Source organism: Peromyscus californicus, unplaced genomic scaffold (assembly GCF_007827085.1).
Source record: "Peromyscus californicus insignis strain IS unplaced genomic scaffold, ASM782708v3 Scaffold_20__1_contigs__length_68692818, whole genome shotgun sequence".
Lineage (NCBI taxonomy): Eukaryota > Metazoa > Chordata > Mammalia > Rodentia > Cricetidae > Peromyscus > Peromyscus californicus.
The window spans coordinates 14,628,608-14,651,402 of NW_026294503.1; the positions used below are offsets into that span (position 1 = coordinate 14,628,608).

Sequence of the window (22,795 nt, forward strand, 5' to 3'; positions counted from 1 at the left end):
AACCAATGCAATGCAGATCTCTACTCATCATTATGTTATAATTAATAATAGCGCATTTCTATACATATAGAATTAAAGAAGAGATACAACCTGAAAGACTGTCACTCACAACCAATAAATGCAGATCTCCACTCATAATTACGTTATAATTACTAATATCACATTTCTATATGTTTAGAATTAAAGAAGTGATACAAAGGGTTGGTTGGACAAATGGAAATGAAGCCATTATGTTTAAAATATAAAATAAGTACAGAAAATAATTATCTTGACAGTCAAAATAGTTGAAAAGACTATTTGTTCAGGACAAATGAACTTTTAACATTAAAACGTTTTCAAGAAGACATGTATCTTTCATTCACAATAGTATCATTGATTTCTAATTACTAATGCCCACATACTGCTCTCACTAGGTTTTTTTTTCCAACTTTGATTTTCAGTAAAAATATTTTTACCAAAATTTTAATTGGTAATACTTGCCATAATAGGTATTACACAAGATTAAAGCTCAGAACATATTCCTTTTATAAAATCCTTCAAAAAACAAAACCAAAGAAACTCTGACAGTTAGCTAGCTCGTTTTGTAGTTTACACAGATTCAGTAAATTTGGAAAATATCCCAGCTGCCACATCTACTTTTGAATTTCCCCTACTTAACAAAAGCAACAGACCTAAAATATTAACAGTTTATATAACTTATGGGGGAATCCTTTCTAGATCCCTCTTAAGACAGAGACTTAAACATTCTATATATAGTACAATTCATAGCAGTCATTAGTCTACCAACCAAAAAATAAGTATTCTGATAATAGAACTTATTTGAAATATAGGCCACAGAGTTTTCGAGTAGATGAATTATTGTAAAATGTAAATTCTGTTTTGTTTAGTAGAAAGGAAATAAATGAAATCCCATGACTCATCAAGAGAAACACAGTTTTAACTATATCCAGCACTGGATTCTGTGTTAAATACTTAGAGATTTATGAATCATCAGTTGGGTAGTCAAAAGTGACACCTATGAACCACATCAATGACAAGTATGGCATGATAATTCTAAGGATGCAGTAGTGGAATACACACATTGGCAGCAACCAAAAGCTCTCTAATTAGACCTATGACCCACTCAGTAAGAATGAGACCGTGCATGTTACTGGAAACCCAGTTAAGTACTTAGTGTTTTTGAAGACATGGTTATTGGAGGAAAACCTACAACCACTAATTTACTAAACCAGCATGGTCTCTAACAATAATCTATAATCATTTGTCCTTATACCCACAAATAAATATAGTCTTTACCCTTTATCAAGAAAGCTTGTCTTTGAGACAGATGGAGACCACTACAGAAACACACAATCAATCAGAATTCAGAGTTGTGGAGCCCAGGTGTAGCAGAAACATCTACAAAGCACTACTGCACCTAGGGTTCAGGAAACACTGTGGAAGGGTGGTAGAAGGACTGTAAGAGCCAGAGGCACAGAGTGTCTGCTGTGAAAGTGAATCTCCTAATAGTATCAGAAGCTAAGTACATTAAGTCTCACCATCATGACTACCTAAATGATAACAGAATAAGAAAGACCTCAGTGAATAGTTCCCAAACCTACACAGGGAAACGAACATCAATTAGTGTCCTGAAAACACAATACTGGTAATATTATACAGCCTGAACATGTTATATTTAAAATATATATGTACATACATACATGTACACACGCGCGCGCGCGCACGCACACACACACACACATGCATGCAATAACGAATGCTAAAAAGAAAGATGCATGAATTTAAAAGAGATTGTGGAGGAGTTTAATGGATAGTTTGGAGAGAGCGAAAAGAGAAAGAAGGAATGCTGTAATTAAATTATAATCTCAAAAATTAATAAACACATATAAAATAAAGTGAGGACTATTTCATGTTTACCGAAGAGACTGAATGTGACATGCAGTGCATTTTATGACTCATTTATCTTCTGTCTTTAACATGTCATGGCAAAAATAGTATAAATGTGAGTCTGTGCAACAGAATAATGAAATGCCTAAAAAAGTCTACATGTGATGACTTCTCCAGGTATAATGCCTCCTCCATAAAAATGTTTTCCATAAAAGTAATACATAAATAGACAGAAATATGTTTTTTTTAAATTTTCATTATTTTAAATATTTGCACACACTGATTTCTTGAAGGGAAGACTAGCAATTTTATTTTGAATTTAAAAGGTAAGTTTAATTTATGTATGTGACTGTTAAGGTTTTCTCAAAAGACTATTTTGTGCCTAAGTGCCAGTTGTGGAATCTGGCAGAAAATTAATTTTTTAGCATTTGTACAAAATTGAAGAGCATGAGGAGCCAGTGCAAATATTTATGGCCCTTTCAGGACAGCAGTGGAAAAGGTGAGCATAAACATTGGGATTAATCTTCTACATTAAAAAAGAAAAACAGAAAAAGAAAAAAAAGTGAAGTGTGTCGCAAAATATTCATAGGATTTTATAGGCATATAAGAGATTCAGATAGAGCTTGCAGTCTCTAGCTATTTATGAAAATTCCATAAACCCATGGGCTTCTGTGAGCTGACTTGGATGTCAGAAGACTTGGTGATACTTTTATAATTTTCTGTTCTGCTTTCTTGTATCACACTCCCTAGATTTGGAAATAGATTTACACAGGGAGACCAAGCTTTGGACCACAACAGCCAAAAAAGCAAGAACCTCGTTCATAACCAAATCAGAATTAAACAAACAAACAAAATCCTTAATGTGACCTGTAATATGCATACAGAAAGAACACAGAACAAAGAAATTTGACAAACTACAGTGCAAACAATATGTTAACTATACACATCAAGAATGGTATTACAATCCAAGCATCATGGCACACGCCTTTAAACCTAAGGGCAGGTGTGTCCATGAGTTCAAGGCCAGTCTGCTATACAGATTGAGTTCCATGACACCCAGAACTACTAGAGAAACCCTGTCTAGGAAAACTAAAAAAATAAATTGGAAGGCTTAAACAACTATTCAAGGTGATATGTCCACAGATAAAGGACAACACAGACTACTATTTCACATTATTTTCCATTATTCCACATGGTCTAGGGAGATTGCTCAGCAAATATGCATTCAGGCTGCACAAGAATGAGGACCTGAGTTTGGATTCTCCACATCGAAGTAAAAAGCTAGATATAGCCATACATTTATAAATCCAGAGCTGGGTTGGCAGTAATGTAGAGACAAGAAGGCCTTTTAGGGTGGCTGGCCTCTGTGTTCAGTGAGAGTTGTTGTCACAAGGGAAAAAAATGAACATCCATAGAGAAGGGAGCCTGACATTCTCCAATTGGCTCCTCATTTGTGGGCACAGGTCCACATACCACCACCACACATAAGCACATAGAGTACATACACACAAGAACAAAACAAACAAAACCCAAAACCCCAAACCAACCCAACCAACAACCAACCAAACAAAAATTAGAAATTAAAACCCAATCTGCAAATATAGGTGACAGACTACCTCACTGTGGTGAAATCTAAACTTCTATATGAGGAACATAGCTTCATGTCACGGTACCATATTTTCCAATTTTCTTTTGAATTACTAAACATAAGTCGTTCCCCTAACTGCTTAAAAACCGAAAGAAACGTGAAGCAGTAACACTGACATCTGTCACATAATGGCTGTGAGCAGACATCTGTCATGTGAACCTGTATTAGATCGAATGACAGTCACTTTGAAAATTCATCTAATCACATTCTACAGCATGCATGCTATAGTCATTTCACTGTAAGTTGAAAGGAAATAATTTTGTTTGAAGTGGAATGAGAATACAAAATACGATAACAAGGGAAAACATTCATCTGTAGGTAGATAATGTGCTATATGAATTTGTATCTTGCTCATTTTGCCTAAAAAGGCTGAAATGTGTTTGATGTGTGGTTGCTAGCAGTAAGGCTCTCTCCCACTACTTACTTGGAGCCCCAAGCTTGGAGAACTGACTAGGAAGCCTGAGGATTTTCCATCGGGAACAGCAGGAAGTTTCAAACATGTAGGTTTTCAGGTTCACACAGATTCATTCAACCATGTATAAAAATTCCCAAGCCAAGATCTTTTCTTTGCTCTCTTGTGCCTTTTTGGAACTGTTTTGGAGTTTATCCTAATGAAAAATCAAGACTGTGATAGTGGGGCTTCTCAAGGCCAGGAGCATGACCATCCCAGGTATTTTTTTCTTGGTTTGCCTTAGTAACAGGACTCTGCTGTTTGCTGGCAAACTTGCACATAGAGCCATGCTGATGAGTTCTAGTAAACATTTATCACAGATTTCATCACCGATACTAGAGGTTGTGGAACTTCAGATGTAAGAGTGAGTTCTTACATTGAACCTGGGGAGTGTGTCACAGTTTAGACATCTCGACTCATATCAATCATAGTTCATGATTCCGGTTCAGACTTTTTACAGGAGAGGCGCTTACCTACTGATAATTTGTTGTATGTATCAAGCAGGCCTTCCTCTCTTCCATTGGAAACTCATCAAAAATTCTGACACCTTGTTCATTGTATGTATTGGTAGTCGATCAGTTGTATGGAAAAGTGCTTATATTGCTGAATGCTAAGCTGTAAACTACAAAAAGCTGGTGTTTCAGAAAGATCTTGTGAGTGTTTTTGGTAATTCCATTGCTTGGGATATTGTTGCTAACAAGTGTTCTTTTTAAAAAAATTTTTTGCTTATAGAACATACCATTTGATACCCTCATGGTACAACTAAGGACTTTATTCAAATATCCTCAAATGGAGGGGTTTATACCCTACAAGTAAGCACTTCTATGAGGGGGCCCTTAACCTTCATGTTACTAACTTGAGTTACAATGGAGTAAGATAATTATGAATATGACCACATTAAAATAATCCCTAAGAAGTATAAATAATCATTGCCCAAAATAATTCAAACAAACATAAAAAATAAAAACAAGTCAAAAAAAAAACAAACACATAAAAATGTTGACACAAAATTTGGAAACAGAAAATTGGAGAACCATAATTTTACCTACTTACTAATCTAAAGTATACTATAAAAATTTAAAAAGTGGAATTATAAAATACCCAACATATTTTCATACATCTATAATACAAGTTTAGAATTAATATTACCATCTATTGAGACATGCCAACTGACAAACCTTTGTGGCCTTAATCAATAGGGCAGATCAGATTAAAGATATTCATGGGAATCCTCCTAAATTTAAGCAATGTACACAACATGTTGTACAATAGTTACAAGTAATAAAATGATAAATTAATATGCCTCATTTTAATCTTCAGAAAGATTGCATTGAATAAATATCTCACAGTGGCTATGGAAGCTCTGGCCAAAATAATAATAAATTAAATTAAGCTTTTGGTACTTGTAATAAGCTTGACAAATTGGGACTGCTATAGATCTTTACCCTCAATTAAAATAATTAATATAGCCAAATGTAAAATAATATAAGTCCTTTGGAGACTGAAATTCAATATCCAAGACTTACTCAGAAAATATGAGGCGGTTAGCTTTATAATGTAACCGCTTCACAGCATAATTTGTCTATTTTAAAAGCCAAAGTAAATGGTGTCTCCAGGTAGATTGCTAAAGAATTCCATGTCCCTACCCTTTTAGAGACCTTTTGGCAATGTTCTTAAAATTATTGAGTACAATGTTCAGCTGATAAATATTTTGCTGCCATTGATTTGATTCATACGTTGTTCTTCTTGTCAATGCCAATAGCCTCTCAAGCTCCACATTTAATGACACCATAATACATTCATTATAGGAGAAGCTTCATCCACCTTTTTAAAGGTCTTTAATGACTAGGACACTGAAATTGCCTCTGCAAAGCAGCCCAAAAGATAACTAGCTCCTATTTCTTGTGACACACAGGTCAACAAATCACACTTTATAACATCATTCTACAAGTATCCTTATTTCCCACAACTATTTGAGATATCCTGATAGTCACAAAAGTGTTCCCCCCAAAAAAGGGAAGTTCCACTATCCAACATATGAGGAGCATTGCCTCAAACTCTGAGAATTATTGAGAATTATATAGTCATTCAGACTATATCATTATCAAAACCAAATATTGGCTCTCTGAAATGGAAACCATTCTTATATGTTAGTCAAACTTATTCCCTCTGTCACATCCCGTTCATATGTGTCCTTTCATGTCCTCAGGCCTTTACAGGTGGTGACAGCTTTACAGGAGGTCCCCCTACTTTGAGGACCTCTTAGTAATCTGAAGAGCTCCTTGGGATAAACTGAGTGACCAGCAAAACAGTGTCTGTATACTATATAGATTATGTAAGCATAACTAACACATGTAGCTGTTATGTATGGACATCTGCTACTTTATTACCTTATTCATGACACCCTTGGAAAGAATCTATGGGCTAGTATAGGAAGCTGAACCAGTGTCATTTTTTATACATGATGCCCTGGTGAACAGTTAGTCTAGTCCATTTCCTCTTACATACCCTGGAGCCATTACCAAAGTTCTGGTCATATGTAGTGGGTAGCCATTCCAGCTGTGATCTGGAAGTTCCAACCCCCATTGAGGCTTTGGTAACTGTCACGCCTACAAGGAGAGGCCAAGAGAGGACCCTGAAGACCAAGATCCGGATGCGCCGCCTCTCTTGGTTCCTGGACCCTGGATGCTGGAGGCAGACCAAGCAGAGTTCTCCAGAGAACACCGCCGGACTACGCTACGTCTTTCCCAGACCCTGCAACTTACCTACCCCTTCATTTGTAAGTTACACCACTAAATAAACCTCCCTTTTAACTATGTGGGGTGGCCTTAATAATTTCACCAATAGTCACATAATATTGTTCATGGTGGTGGTGGGGCAGCTCCTTTCCCCTTTTAAAGCTTGGTCTTTATTAGGTAGACATCCCTACAAATGACTTCCTTCATAGATATTTAATATACCAGTCAATCAAAACCTACTGATACTTTGCCAAGACACCCATACACTCAATGGATAACTGATACACACATCAATGATAGGGACCATGGCACTTATTACACCTATCATAGGACATGATGCTAAGATTTCACAAAGGGGCATTTAATGAAGTGTTCACCTTCCTTACCAATCTGCAGTTCTATGCCTCACAAAGTATCACTGTATCTTAGTCTAGTTCCAACCTAACAAAATGAAATAAACCACGATCCATTCATGAGTTGAACAAAGATGACTTGTAATGAATACTTAGAAAATTACTGAGGTCTTAACCTCAGACACTCAAGACTCGCTCCTCCCTTGTCTCTTGTCCTATATCTGAGTAGGCTGACAGGAAACCCTGGGTGCACCAGCAGGAAGTTTGTAGTAGGCTACTGAACTGCAGTTATGCCACCTCATGAAATTATTCCTAAGAATACCTTAAGTGCTAAAACTATCATGTCAAACTGGTAACTGGAGCAGCCCTAAATTCCTATATGACGTGACCCTGAGATAAAGGTTACCTACCTGACCATTTAACTGTTTTCTCTCTGCTTTTGTAACAATGCTTGATTTCTGTATAGTCACAATTGCATTTTTTGCCCTTAAAATTTCAAACCAGCTGGAGCTGGGACTGCTTCCCACTAATCTGCTTGGAACAGTCCTGGTAGAGGTCAAGAGTTTATCATTGCTGAGAACTTCACAACAGAAAAAAAAAATAAGCCAATATAATGATTTACTGTCCTAAGTAGCATACAGAAAGCACCATGAAACAAATTGGCACTAAAATATTGGAGAAATTACTGACAATAAATTACTGAACTAAATATAATGACAGGAAACTATAATGTAAATTATATAAACTATGCTGAGCAAAACAGGACATTTTAAACTGCATGTAGATTTATCACAAGGAAAATGGCCCAATATATGGGTGAATTTTAAAGTTATGTATCCACATTTCAAAGAATTCCATTTAAGCATAAAAAACAAGGAAGCTTTGCAGTTCTAAACCCCATCTGCATACATTAAAATGTCCAAATGCTCAAAAAAGTAATGCATGTGCACACTCATGGTGGTATATGTGCAACTTAGTTCGATTCTCTTATTTACTTGCCTTTCAAGTTCTTGAGAATGCTTTCGTTACCAGTGGCCAGCTTTCACAGCCTAACAGTTTATGCATAAAAGTGAATGCTATGATACTGCAAAACACATGCTGTACATCATCATCATCATATAATTATCCCAGCCCACAGGTCTGCAACCACTATGCTTAATCAATCTAATCAGAATTAACGAGGCATTTGTTATCTAATTACAGTATTTTCAATAAAACACTGTGATAATTTATGAAATATAAAGGTAAAATCTTAGTGCTGGGCCAGCAGTCAGGCTCCCCAGGCAAAAGCACTTGCCATCAAGTCTGAGTCCTGAGAGTCAGCATGGTGGAAGGAGAAAACCACCTCTTGCAAGTTGTCCTTTGACCATTCTGTGTATGCTGTGGCACAGCAGTGTGCACATATAGACACAAAAATCCCCAAATGAAAACGAACCCCAAACTTCTTTGAAGCTGGAGGTACTATAACATCCTTGTTATTGAAAGGGTGGGATAAGAAAGAGAGTTGATGCCCTTTTGGGCTGCTGAGTGAAACCCTGTCTCCAGGTACAGGAACAAGAAAGAGTTTCACACCTGCAACAATGCAGGAAAGATTTTTGTGGTTATATTTTATTTGTGCTGAAATGTGGTGATATTTGTATGTTAATAAATAAAGTTTGCCTGGAGATCAGAGGCCATAACCAGCCATAAATAGAAGTCAGGCGGTGGTAGCACATGCATTAAATTATGTTAATATAGCTTATATTTTACTGTCTTGATTAAATATTGTCCCCCAAACTTTTATCGATACAGAAGCTCAGAATATAATCATACATGGAAGGTGATCTTAGAAGGTTTAACTGGTTAAGAAGCAAAGTGATATGAGATTGATTTAAGCAGGCCCTAAATAATGGTTATTATTATGATCCAACAGAACATTGTCAGAAGGAGAGATGGACAGGGTTCCTAAAATGTCCCATTGAGGTGAGTGCAACAGTTATTCAGCTATCAGCCCAGAAACCCAACTGTTGCTTAGAGTTACCATAGCCAGGAGGATGCTTTCCCTGAGCCTGAAAGGTGTTTGTGATATCACAATATTTTGCTGTCAAATGTCTAGCGTCTAGAACTAAGAGAATTAATTTTTATTGCTTTAAGCTATTCTGTGTGTAGCACATAATTCCAGCAGCCTTCGGGAACATATGTACCGTGCTTTACAGAGAATTCCTCAGAAGGAAGGAGATGGTGAGTGAGGGATGATTGAGGTTGGAAAACAGAGACAGGAAATGTTCGGATGCACCACGTACAGCTAAGTCTGTGTGTAACTGCTTATGGTATAATTGTAAAATATTCCTTTTCATGAAACAGAAGCTCAGGTTTTCCTCATTTCTGTCTTCTCCATCCGTAAAGGGTTTTGTTTGCAAACTGCTACTACTCATAGCTTCAGCTTTACCCTCTAATGTGTGGTGGGTTTTTTTTTTTTTTTAATTTTTACAATAAAAATGTCAGTGTCTTTTTATCCCGAGAAAAATCTAAAAACAAAAACAAAAGAAAAAAGAAAACAAAACTTTGATTTCTTGACGCAGTTGTCAATGACCCAATTCCTGCTTGATTTTCCAGCTGAGCTTTAGAATAGACATCCCTATTCACTAACCGATTCTAGTAGCCCCACTTTCCAGATCATCGGATTCACTTAGGTCCTGATGGTCTGTCATATGTTTAGATTAACAAGTCACTTTCTCTTCCACCACGCTAAGCGTCCTGTCAACCTTCTACAGTATCTCACTTATACAAAAGTCAAAATAAGAGATGGCTTCCATATGTTCTCAATAATGCATGAAAAACAAAGAAACAAAACTATAGAAAAACAAAACAAAAATGCTTGATTAAAAATGGAAAGAGGAAGCTGGGCGGTGGTGGCGCACGCCTTTAATCCCAGCACTCGGGAGGCAGAGCCAGGCGGATCTCTGTGAGTTCGAGGCCAGCCTGGGCTACCAAGTGAGTTCCAGGAGAGGCGCAAAGCTACACTGAGAAACCCTGTCTCGAAAAACCAAAAAAAAAAAAAAAAAAAAAAAAAAATGGAAAGAGGAAGGAAAATTAAAATACACTTTGCTAATAACTTTTTCAATCCGACAGTGATACAAAATAGCTTTAATACTATAAAATAAGAGCAAAACAGCACTAAACTATCCAACTGACCAAGAATTGTTATTTTTAATGGAAATAGAACTGGGATCCTAGAGTATAAATATTGGAAAATTGGCCTAAGATATGAGATTCAAATTAAAAGCAATGAGATTTTTGGAAACATTATGAGTTGTCAATCTTCTTACCCAGAGTCTGCTTTCAATAAGTAAAGTCAAGTTTTGTGCATATTTATTCTAAGTGAATTCAACTGAATAGCAGGCAAAAACACACAAATGATCATGATCAGATAACACACATCTGATGAGAAGCACACCAGCTCAGATGGTGTCATGTGAAGCAATTGTCTTCTTCTCTTACACTGAAGGAAAACTGTCATTTTAGGCTTATTGAGAGATAACATGGTATATGTAAGATCATGTAGATGATCTTCTATGAATAACATAGAACGTTTTCACTTTAAAGCTTTTACCTCTGAATTTTCTCCAAGAGTAACTATTTCAGAGCCTCAACTCCTGTTCAAAAGGCAGTTGCTACAAATGAACTGAGTGAATTTGACAGCTAATGTGCTAAATGATTTACAAGTCAAGTTCTAAGAGCATTCCCATATAAAAGATATAACAGAAGGAATGATCGTAATTTGAAACAAATGACAGGAACAGAGAAAAATGTGAGAAGTGAATGTGATAAAATGATAGCAAAAATCAATAAGAAATAGCTCAATGTGGCAATAGCGGGGAATTATGGCAAAGTGAGGATGAGAGCAGACAGAGGCAAAATAGAAATTTGATTTGTAGGAACCACTGACTACTGCTTAACCATCTCATACCACAGAGTTAGCAGTGCAGGCAGGAAGTTGTAATGATTGGTGTGGTTTAATTCCACAACTGTTTAATTACTGTTTAATTCCCTCGGTATGCCGCGAGGCACTATTAGATGAGTACATATTTGAAAATCTGGTATTTCTTTTTACAACTTAACTATTTCACTTTTTAAGCCATGTGAATGTTAAGAGCTAATTCAACTGAAAATGTAGGTCATTTGATTCCTTCACCTCTTGGAGGGAGAAGGTCTAGTAGGGTTGGAGGAGGTCCCATATAAATGTGAATGTAAACAAATGTGCATCCATGTCTTTGACTTCATGTCAAGGATTTGCTCACATGGTAAAGTTTAATTATAATACAAGCCCAAGATTTATACAGTTATCATCACTATTTTAGAGACGAGAAAAGTAAGGCTGGCTGAAATTGTGATTTTTCCAGCAAGTATGACAGATGTGAGCTGCTGAGATAAATCTGAACCCAGAAATCAGGCTCTAAACTTTCATTCTCCCACCCAATGTTTTTGACGATGGTGTTTAAGAGACATACTTTAGATACACACATCTCTTTTCCTTTTCACAGCTCTTTCCTTCTGACAGAATTTCCATTACACAAATAAAGAAATTGGGACTCAATGATATCATGAAATGTTCCCAAAGAGAACAAAGGGGATTGAATTAGAATTCAAATGTTTAAATTTATATATAGTTTGGAATGAATATGGAACATTTATAAAGTAAAATCATTTTTATTAATAAACCAAAGTATACTTTATTTTATCCACTGATAACTCAAGATTTATATCCCACAATTAGTTTTAAAAACTAATCATGTTTATCTCCATATGACATTATTTTTAAGCTAAGAGAGTTAAATTCAATTTATATTAATCTGACAAAATAAAGATTAAGTTAATTAGGAATTTATTCAGTAATTATTATTTCAATCAATTTTTCTTTCTTTCCTGAAACATATACAAACTATTTTCAAATATCTCCATGGTGACCAGCATGTATACATATTCAGAAAATAAAGGGCCTAATTCTTCTCTTTTTAACTCTTGTGGCCACAAGTCTACCCCCAATGAGAATATAGCAGAGATAATCAACAGCTTTCAAAGAGAACTCAGAGAGCCATGCCATTTCCGGTAAAATCATTGATAAGTCTTTCTCAGCAGCCATGTAAGAATTTTTGCATCTAGGATTCATAAAATTCTATAGGGCAGAGGATGGTCTTGAGCATAAAAGGCAATGCCCATGAAATTCAAACCCCTACACAGGAGGATCTTGTTCTTTCTTAAAGGTCACTCTCCACAATACCGAAAAACTCAAAATTGTTTCAATCGATCTGGTAGGCTAGGTTGAAGAGATACCTCACACAGTACTGAAATTGACATCTTGCTAATGCTAGCATAGCTCTATCACTGTGATAAAATGAAAGGATAAATACTTCCTGTCTGTTGGCCTTGGTCTCAATTAAGTCGAAAGTCTTGGACTAGATTTAGAGGCAGAAAAGGAGAATGTATAGGTAGCATCTGGTTTTAAGAAATTGGACTGGAAGCATCAGCTTATTTTATGTATCAGCATCAGAAATGTTAAGTTGTTTTCCGACAGTTTCTATAAAATCCATGTCCTTCTGCCAGAATACTGGATCATCTAGACCCAGATATTCACGGCGGCAGTTACTAAAAGTCCTTTGCCATACAGCACAATGCTGTCAATCTAAATTTTGGAAGTTTATGAACGTTCAGCCACTCTCACTCTCTGTACCGCTCATGAAATTTCTGTTGCCTACCCTTGCATGAACAGAGCTTAAGCTGGGACAGATGCATCTGGATCTCAGATCCAACACCATTATAAGCCCTCTAGGTGACTTCTAAGACCCACAATCAATCATGGGAATGTTGAGACAGCAAAGGACACTGTATATTCTCAGTGCTAATATAGAAAAGAGTATCAGGTTAATGAGAGGATCTGAAATGCTCTTTGTTGTCATTTTAGAGTTGTTGTTGTAGAAATTATGTTTATTAAATCAAAACACTTTGACTCTCGAAATGTGTTAATAAATTATAAGCCTGACATATGTTTTATAAATAATTCTGTTACTACTGAAATAGCTGCATGTTTAAATTTATGTATATATTGCACAACAGATTTTGTTATCTGCTTCAGTAATTTCTCATTTTATGTAAACCCAATATGAAGGCACTTGGAAGGTTACTGCATGTTCTTATTTTTAAAAATTAAAAACAATCCTGTTTTCATTTTTGTATTGTTGTTCACCTGTATACTTGACTGTTAATTCAGATTAAATAAAATGACCTCAATTTTAACACAAAGCTACCACCTAAACAATTGCAGAGTAAAGCACTTTTTGAGCAGTAGACATTCTCATGAAAATTGTTCAAATACCATGCAATGAAAATTAAGCATGTCTAGAAATGAAAGAATGCACAGTGAGATGACTGTTACTTACCAAACTCCTTGGGAACTGCTATTGCATAAACACAATTGTGTTCCACACTGTAATTTTTGGGGTAGTTTGGTGACAGTACAGTGCCTTCTGAACCTGTTGAACGACTTCCACAGGGTGCTAGTAAATAAAAATGATAAAACATATTTTTTACAAAAACATTAGAAAATTTAAAATCAGAATATTTTCTTGATCTATAGAAAACTGGTTACTAAATTTTAAACACCAAACTTTATTTGCCTTATGTATACAAGAATCTTCAGTGTTAAATATCTTAAAAAATAAAGTATTTATAAAACTTTATGAGCAATTAAATTTACTGTCCTCAAAAGCAAAGCAATGTAACTATAACAGTTATTTCTAAAAGTAATAATGATGGCCTTTCATTTATAAACTTGCAAAATTAATAATATCATTATAACAATGAGAAAACACATAGGCACATAGGAGAGCTGCCAGGTATTAAAATGTTACTCAGTTACTCAGATTCCATTATAATTATGCTGCTGTCAAGTGAATTATTTCTATACAATGGCATGCATGGCTTTTCCTCACTCTAAACCAGTGGTCCTCAACCTGTGGGTGGCATATCAGATATCCTGCATATCAGTTATTTACATGATTCATAATAGTAACAAAATTACAGGTACGAAGGAGCAATGAACATACATTTATAAGGCTGGGGGTCAGCACAACATGAAGAACTGTATTGAAGGGTCGCAGACTTAGGAAGGTTGAGAACCACTGCTCTAAGCATTCTCTTTTCCCCCGTCTTTATTTGCCTTGAAGTAAAACCAGTTCATGGTACCTCGATGCTGACTCATTTGTTATCTTAGACCCAAATTTCACAAAAACATTGTAGCTGAAAGCTTCTGGTAAGTTAATAAAAAGTGACCCTGCCATTTAAAAGATGAAGACCCACTAGGATTCCTGGAGAGGATACCATAATGTCTGGTCTAGTACTCAGAGGAACTTAAGTGTTTCTAAATAGCCATACATTCATGAGAGCTGATATTCTCTAAGTAAAGAAACAACTTAGGAAACTATGTACAATGAGGGAAAAAGTGGCTAAAACATGGTTGTAGATTACACCAAAGGTTCTCGATTAGCTAAAGGGATGCTAAAAAGAAAGTATGTTGCAAGTTCAGGGAAAAGAAAGTTTAACTGAGAAGAATGGCTTCAGACTGTTAAATGGTATGTAGCAATTAGTAACTGGAAAAGGAAACTTGATCATCTGTTATTTGAGGAAGAGCATACTTCCCCATGGCTATGGTTTCCATACGGGAAAGCAGAAAGTGGAAAGCACTTTCCACATAATCTTAGGGCGTTGCCTCCGACTCTTCCCTGTCCTATCTGTGATTTATGGCCCTTGGAGATATCTAGATAATCCTGCTGAGCAGCCCAGATAATCCTGCTCATCGGGTTGTGGTTAAATCACCTTGCCCCATCCATATCCCTTCTACCCAATCCCAAGTTGCCAGAGCATGTAATTCCCAACTTGTGGTTTTTTCCCTATAAAAACTTTCTACTCCTGGGCCCTGGGCCACTGAATTTTCCTTCATCCACTACATCCAGAGCATAGGTTGGCAGCCGAGGTTCAAATCCAATAATAAAAAGGCCCTTGTGTGCTTGCATTGGAAATCAACTCCTTGGTGGTGTCTGGGGGTTCCACAACATAGGTACAACATAAATATGAAGGATTTCTGTATGGATGTATGGAGATGGCCGTTTACTTTATGTCCCATGGTCACTAATTATAGATCCTGTAAAGTTTCTGGCAGCCTTTGTTCTTTGCTTCTTGTAGTGAGCATCACGAAATTTGTAGCCAATGAGGCCTAAGCTTATAACAGCTGGCAATAATTGTGAAGTATGTGATTATGTAAATAAGGGGAAATTATGCTAACAGAGATCTAGTGTAATAGATCTGCATTATGCTTATCCAATATAAATACACTACACTGAGCCCCCAAGTATTGCTCTCTAATGTCTCTATATGTTCTTAGTCCTACTTCAGTTTCATCATAGTGGTGAAGTTGGGGAAATGGCAGCTTTTGCCTTCCATAGTCTTAATAAATTAGAAGACAAAAGGTATATGAAGAACTTTTTATCCTTTCCTCAAACTGCTGTTTTCTCAAAAGAGCTTATAATTACCATAAGACTTCAAACAAGAGGATTCACCTGATCCACATTTCAAATTAGCTATAAAATTGTATTTTGATGGTATGTTATTTGGCTCAGGGAAGCAACTAAGCAGGGCTCACATCAACTAACAGAGACAAAAGAGGAAAAATGGGGCCTGTATGGGATTGCACCAGGTCACCTGCGTATGTGCTATGGCTGTTAGCTTGGCTTTTTTGTGGGACTCCTAAGAGTGGGAATGGGTGTATCTCTGACTTTTTGCCTGCTTTTGACCCTCTTTTTCTGCGTGTTGGGTTTCCTTGTCGAGCCTCCATATGAGGGCTTTTGCCTTCTCTAACTGTATCTTGTTTTGTCCTGTGTGGCCATCATCTTTTTGAAGCCTGTTCTTTGCTGAAGAGGAAATGGAGGAGTAGTGGATCTGGGGGAGAGAGGGCGAAGAGGATCTGGAAGAAGAGGAGGGAGGAGAAACTGTGGTCAGGATGCATGGTATGAGATAAAAATTGGTTTTCAATAAAAAGAAAACAGTCACTGTTCTGTGATTAAATGTAGAATGGAGACAAAGAAACAATTGGTGTCCTTTTTACATGAGATTGTGGTTTAGGTACCTCTAAGGGTGTTCTAAAAACTCTTTCATGATAGAAACTTCTTTTCAAGTTGCATCTTATATGGCCAGACTTCTCTAGAACACACTTAGCAAAATAACACATTGAGGTTGCTGAAATGTGCCATCTTGGCAACTATCCTAATGTTTACATAATTATAATTATAATTAATCATTACTTAGCAGCACTGGGGAATTATATTTTGACTGTACATACAGAGCCAAATTATTTTATGGATGTAAATGCTAAAATTCTCTTTCTAAAGCAATGCATTATTCTTATTCCGTCTCGCTGACTCAAGGTCAAGTGAAACACTGATTCGTTGTTTATACTCTAGGGTCATTTATCAGCTTCTCTCTATCTTTTCCACTTTATCTCTTACAATTCAGACTCTCGACAGTTTCTACATGGCTCTTCCAATCACCAGGACTCCTACTCCGGCTATTGATTTTCCTAAAATGCAAGTCTTATCATGGTTCACATTTTTCTCTAAGAACAGTGTAAAGTAAAAAAAAATAGATTCTCTATAAATGGCTATTAGATAATTAAGTAAACTGTAATTAGCAAGGCCAGACTGCTGTGAAGTGATGTCCAAAACACACAACACAATTCCATTTAGTAGAAATTATGACAGAAAAATCATTGAAATCCAATTCAGAATCCAAATAGGTCCTCTATGATCCAACCACACACAACATTGTTTTCTTTCTCCAACTCACATTCCATTTCTGCTGTTTATTTGGTTACTGGGAATCACTACAACTTTGCACCTAGAGTTAATGCTATACAGAAGATAAGTAGCTTTAAACATTTGAGTATAATCAATAATATAATGTCTAAATAAGACGGCTGCGCAGATACTGGATTCCACTGAGGGAACTGCAAATCCCTGCCAATTGAAAGTAATTAATCTGTGCTAATGTTGTATCCATTTGGGACAACCTTCAGTGAGTGTATAAAGTCATACACACAGTTTAAATTCTCTTTTTAATTACAGAGGTTTTTGAAAACTTATTTTTTCATACAATATATCCTGATAATGCTTTTCCTCTATCCTAGCTGTTCCTAGATACTCTCCACCTCCCAACAACTCCAAGTCATTTTTTTCTCTCGTTCTTTAAAAAACCAAACAAGTGAAGAAAAAGCCAATCCAATCTAAGCAACAACAGCAAAGCCAGGAACCCCCTTTCTTCTCTCTCTCTCTCTCTCTCTCTCTCTCTCTCTCTCTCTCTCTCTCTCTCTCTCTCACACACACACACACACACACACACACACACACACACACACACACACACACATACACACAGAGGCACACACACAGAGACATACACTGACTGGTACACACACACACACACACACACACACACACACACACACACACATACTCACAAACCACAAAATCAGAAAGCAAATATACTAAGTGCACTTAGGGCCAAATGATCATGTACCTATGACTGTTGTATTCCTGAATTATATACACAATGAGAGATTTGACAAAGAAGAAACAAACAAGTTTTGTAGCTTGCTTTGCAGTGAAGAAGGCTTTCAACTTGTGCTTTGAGCAAAGACATGAGTAGGCCATAGAGAAGAACAAGCGTTCCTTTGCCACATAGTGAAATGGAACAGCGAGCCATTTATGTGGAGAGATACTTCTGCAATGTTCAGGTTATCTCAGAGACTTCATAATACATGAACCATAGCCTCGAGCTACTTGAAATTTCCTATCTGTCTCTTTACCTGTGTAATGTATAATTTATTATCAAATATACTGTGTAATGAAAATTATGATATATAAATTATTCTCAGAAGGTACTTTGAAAAGCGGCAACTTCTTACAGGTCACAGAAGAGCAATGCACTATATTAAATCAATAATTTACTAGATGCGACCTGTGATCCTTCAGTTTGAAAGAAATGCTATACCTTACAAAACTGCTGGTCCACTTCTCATAAATTACTTATGCCCTGATATAGCCTGATTGAATGTCACAAAGCATAAATCCTCCTATGGAATGCATTTGAAAGTTAGATCCCCATGGAACATTTTTTTAAAACATGAAACCTCTCCTGACCCTTAAACTCTCTGTGAATTTTAACACAGACAACTATTATTCCCAGTATTGACCTTCAAATTAAAGATGATGTTTTTCTTTCTTGGGTTTATTCAACACCTTGATCTTGGTGAAAATCTCCAAGAATCCAGTGATCCCTTTCATGGCTTTGTTCATGCCTCCTAAATAAACCTAAGCATTTTATTTTACTTACCTGCCACAGACAAAAAGCTTCCAATAGTGTTTTCTTTATTCTTTAAATTTGTAAAGGTAATAAATACTCTTTTAAATTATAATTATACTTAAATTTAATTTAGCTCTTATTTTGCCACTCTATTTTGTTAGAATCTCATTTATTCATAGGATAGCAAAATAATATTATAAGTTTTCTTTGTTTATTTCAGAAAAGATGCTAAAATCATTCTCCATTCCCTTTGTAATAATTTGTTTTCTAAGTTCACACTATTTCAAATATCTATTTTGTTTTATTTTTAGTTATACTTATAGTTATATTGGGGTAGGGAGGTACATGAGTGAATCCAAGTCCTAGAGAGTCCAGAGGACAGTGGTCCCCCCCCCCCCCCCCCCGGAGCTGAAGTTACAAGAGTGTATGAGCAGCCCAGTGTGGGTTTGCTGTGAGATGATCTGTATGTTGTGAATGTGTTGCTCTGATTGGTTAATAAATAAAGTTCTGATTGGTCAGTAGCCAGGAAGGAAGTATAGGCAGGACAAAGAGAAAGGAGAATTCTGAGAAGTGGAAGGCTGAGTCAGGAAACGCTGCCAGCCGCCTCCATGAGGAGTAGGATGTAAAGCACTGGAAAGCCACAAGCTATGTGGCAACTTACAGATTAATAGAAATGGGCTAATTTTAAATGTAAGATCTCGATAGCAAGAAGCCTGAGCCATTAGGCCAAACAGTTTAAATAATATAAGCATCTGTGTGTTTATTTGGGTCTGAATGGCTGCAGGAGCTGGGTGGACATAGGAATACTCCAGCTACATGGGTTCCAGAAACCAAACGTAGTTTGGCTGCAAGAGAAGTAGGAGATCTTACCTCTGGAGCCATCATTGTAGCCCATCATATAACTTTTAATAGTTTTTTTTCCACAACATGGTAATTACTGGCTTATAAGCCATTTTAATAGCTCAATAGGTAAACACAATAAATAGGCTTTACATTCTATGTCTGTCACCTCTATGATTGTTTAGACTCACTGATTTGATATTGTTGGCTAGGAAGATATTCTCTCTACCCAACACTCCTCTGTGAACAATGCTTCCCATCAGTGTATTCATCCAAAGAAAGAGTTATTCAATAACAAAGGCTATGAATTAGCTACCATACTTGGATATATCTTTTCTACTGGCATATAGAAATTCAGTAGCAGTCCTAGGGATGTAAGTAGTTAACCTGTGAATAGCATTTCATTGGTTTTGACTCCTCATTTTAGACATTGAGATGGAATACACATGTTATAAAAAGTCATCTGCTCAGAATGTAAAGTTGAGTGAGTTTTACCTGTCGGTGAGTTGCATAACCAACACGACTCTTTAGTCCCTGGACATTTTCCTCATCCCTATAAGAATTTCAGCATGCAAAAGCAGCCACTTTCCATTTCCTGCAATCCCACCTCTGTGACAGTCACAAAACAATGATTCTGTGATAAAGTGTACACGACAATGACCACCACTTAAGATGAATGCTAGTGAATTATTGATGTTTTCTGAAGTTAAAATCCTTCATGACGCCGGGCGGTGGTGGCGCACGCCTTTAATCCCAGCACTCGGGAGGCAGAGTCAGGCCGATCTCTGTGAGTTCGAGGCCAGCCTGGTCTCCAAAGCGAGTTCCAGGAAAGGCGCAAAGCTACAGAGAAACCCTGTCTCGAAAAACCAAAAAAAAAAAAAAAAAAAAAAAAAAAAAAAAAAAAAAAAAAAAAATCCTTCATGTAGGATTTAACTTTCTCATACATTTTAAGTTATGCTAATCTGTTATTTTTTAAAATTATGTAAAATACAAATATGTTAGTATAAAATGATTTTATAGAGAAATGTTTTAAAATATTCCCTACCAAACTTTCAGCTCAGTGTTTATGATTTTGAAAGTCTATCTTGAATTGTACAGTTATACAAATCCCTATCATTGTACACCACTTCATCAAGTAATTTCAGGAGAAAGATTGCAAATCCATAATCCTATTTGTCATTATTTATGTAGCTCACTACTATGGATCTCTATTTCTAGATTATTGGAGGTATTAATCAATGTTCCTGTGTTTTTAATATTATTTGTACCCCAAAAGCCAAGTATAGTGACTCTATATACAGTGGGTTTTTGCTAAATATGTCATGTTAATAAAAACTAATAAAATTTACCTTATTAATATTTTCCTATTGATGAAATATGTGGGGTTTAAAATTTAAAAAATCTTAAAAACCTTCTGTGGTAATAGCAGAATTTAATTTAAAAAACTTATCCCTTTTAAAATAAAAAATAAAATATTTAGGCTTAAAATCGATCTTCACTTTTACCAAGCATGCCTGGAGGAGAGAAATATAAATTGAAATGGCAAAATAAAGCCTCTGTTCAATCAGATCCAAACACAGGTAGAAGGAATGATGACCCTGACACAATCTACTGTGCATTTTTTTCTGAAAATGTAATGAGCTTTAAGAAAATCAACTAGATCTCATTCCATTTCTCTGTCATTGGGCGATCCCTGTGTCTTTCTTGGGGTCCTGTTTTCCGGGTAGCCTCCCTGGTGATGTGAGTAGCAGACAATTCATCCTTGTTTCATGTCTAGTATCCTGCTATGGGTGAGTACATACCATGTTTGTCTTTCTGAGTCTGGGTTACCTCACTCAGGATGATTTTTTCTAGATCCATCCATTTGTCTGCAAACCTCATGATGCCATTGTTTTTTTCTGCTGAGTAGCATTCCATTGTGTATATGTACCACATTTTGTTTATCCATTCTTCAGTTGAAGGGCATCTGGGTTGTTTCCATGTTCTGGCTATTACAAACAATGCTGATATGAACATAGCTGAACAAGTGCTCTTATGGTGTGGTTGACAGAGAAATGGAATGAGATCTACATGAACAGCCTGGACATGAGTGGGGGTAATGAAAGGCGAGGGTCGAGGGAAAGAGAGCTTGGGGGAGCGGGAGATCCCAGCTGGATCAACAACAGAGAGGGAGAACAAGGAATAGGAGAACATGGTAAATGAAGACCACATGAGAACAGGAAGAAGCAAAGTGCTAGAGAGGCCCACAGAAATCCACAAAGATACCCACACAACAGACTGCCGGCAATGGTCGAGAGACAGCCCGAACTGACCTACTCTGGTGATGGGATGGCCAAACACCCTAATTGTTGTGCTAGAAACCTCATCCAACTACTGAGGGATCTGGATGCAGAGATCCATGACTAGGCCCTGGGTGGATCTCTGGGAGTCCAATCAACGAGAATGAGGAGGGTTTATATGAGCGAGAATTGTTGAGACCAAGGTTGGATAAAGCACAGGGACAAATAGCCAAATGAATGGAAACACATGAACTATGAACCAATGGCTGAGGGGTCCACACTGGATCAGGCCCTCCGAATGGGTGAGACAGTTGATTGGCTTGATCTGTTTGGGAGGCATCCAGGCAGTGGGACCAGATCTTGTGCTCATTGCATGAGTTGGCTGTTTGAAACCTGGGGCCTATGCAGGATTGTTTGGCTTGGCCTGGGAGGAGGGGACTAGACCTACCTGGACTGAGTCTACCAGGTTGACCTCAGTCTGTGGGGAAGGCTTTGCCCTGGAGGAGATGGGAATGGGGGGGGGCGTTGGGGGGAAGGTGAGGGGGACAGGAGGGGGGAGAACAAGGGAATCCGTGACCGATATGTAGAACTGAATTGTATTGCAAAATAAATTAAAATAAATTTAAAAAAAAAAAAAAAAAAAAAAAAGAAAATCAACTAGACTCCAACCATTCCAAGTTACGAAGCATAGCCAGGAAACCGGGGGAACTTCCTTAACTGCTTTTCTCCTCCCTTGAGAGACAGTAGTCTGTTTGGTAACCTCTCCAACATACTGCAGCCCTCAGGGAGGAGCTGACATCATTATTTATTTATTTATTTATTTATTTATTTATTTATTTTGATTTGTCAAGGAAAAAACAACATTGTTTCCCCAAAGAAGACAGAATCATATCAATTCAGCTCCTTTATAAGGTACTGATCTCGGGCTGGTTGTTGAGGGTTGGGGATGGAGTTATCTTATTCATTATAATCCTGTAGAAGTCCAGAGGAGATACAAACAGCCATATTGCTAGACAAAATGGGAAGCATTTGGCCATCATACTCAACTCCATATTATACAGTTGATCTTTTCTTTGTTCTGTGAATTCAGTAGAGAAAATGTAGTCTACATTACATGTTCTCTATATCCTAACAGAACTATTTTCTATTTGAACTTTAGCATCTTCCTAACTTATTAATATAGAAAACTAAGCATGCTGATATTAGCTACT

General features: G+C 36.8%; 1 protein-coding gene across 7 annotated transcripts in view; it reads right to left on the minus strand.

The window, feature by feature from the left end:
• The window catches only part of Csmd3 (CUB and Sushi multiple domains 3), a 1,145,339-nt gene that overhangs the window by 213,882 nt on the left and 908,662 nt on the right, over positions 1–22,795 (minus strand). For all 7 annotated transcript variants that reach the window (XM_052747788.1, XM_052747786.1, XM_052747792.1 and 4 more), the window contains one exon: positions 13,494–13,610. In XM_052747788.1, coding sequence (XP_052603748.1) covers positions 13,494–13,610 — 117 coding nt within the window. The remainder of the gene's footprint in view (positions 1–13,493; positions 13,611–22,795) is intronic.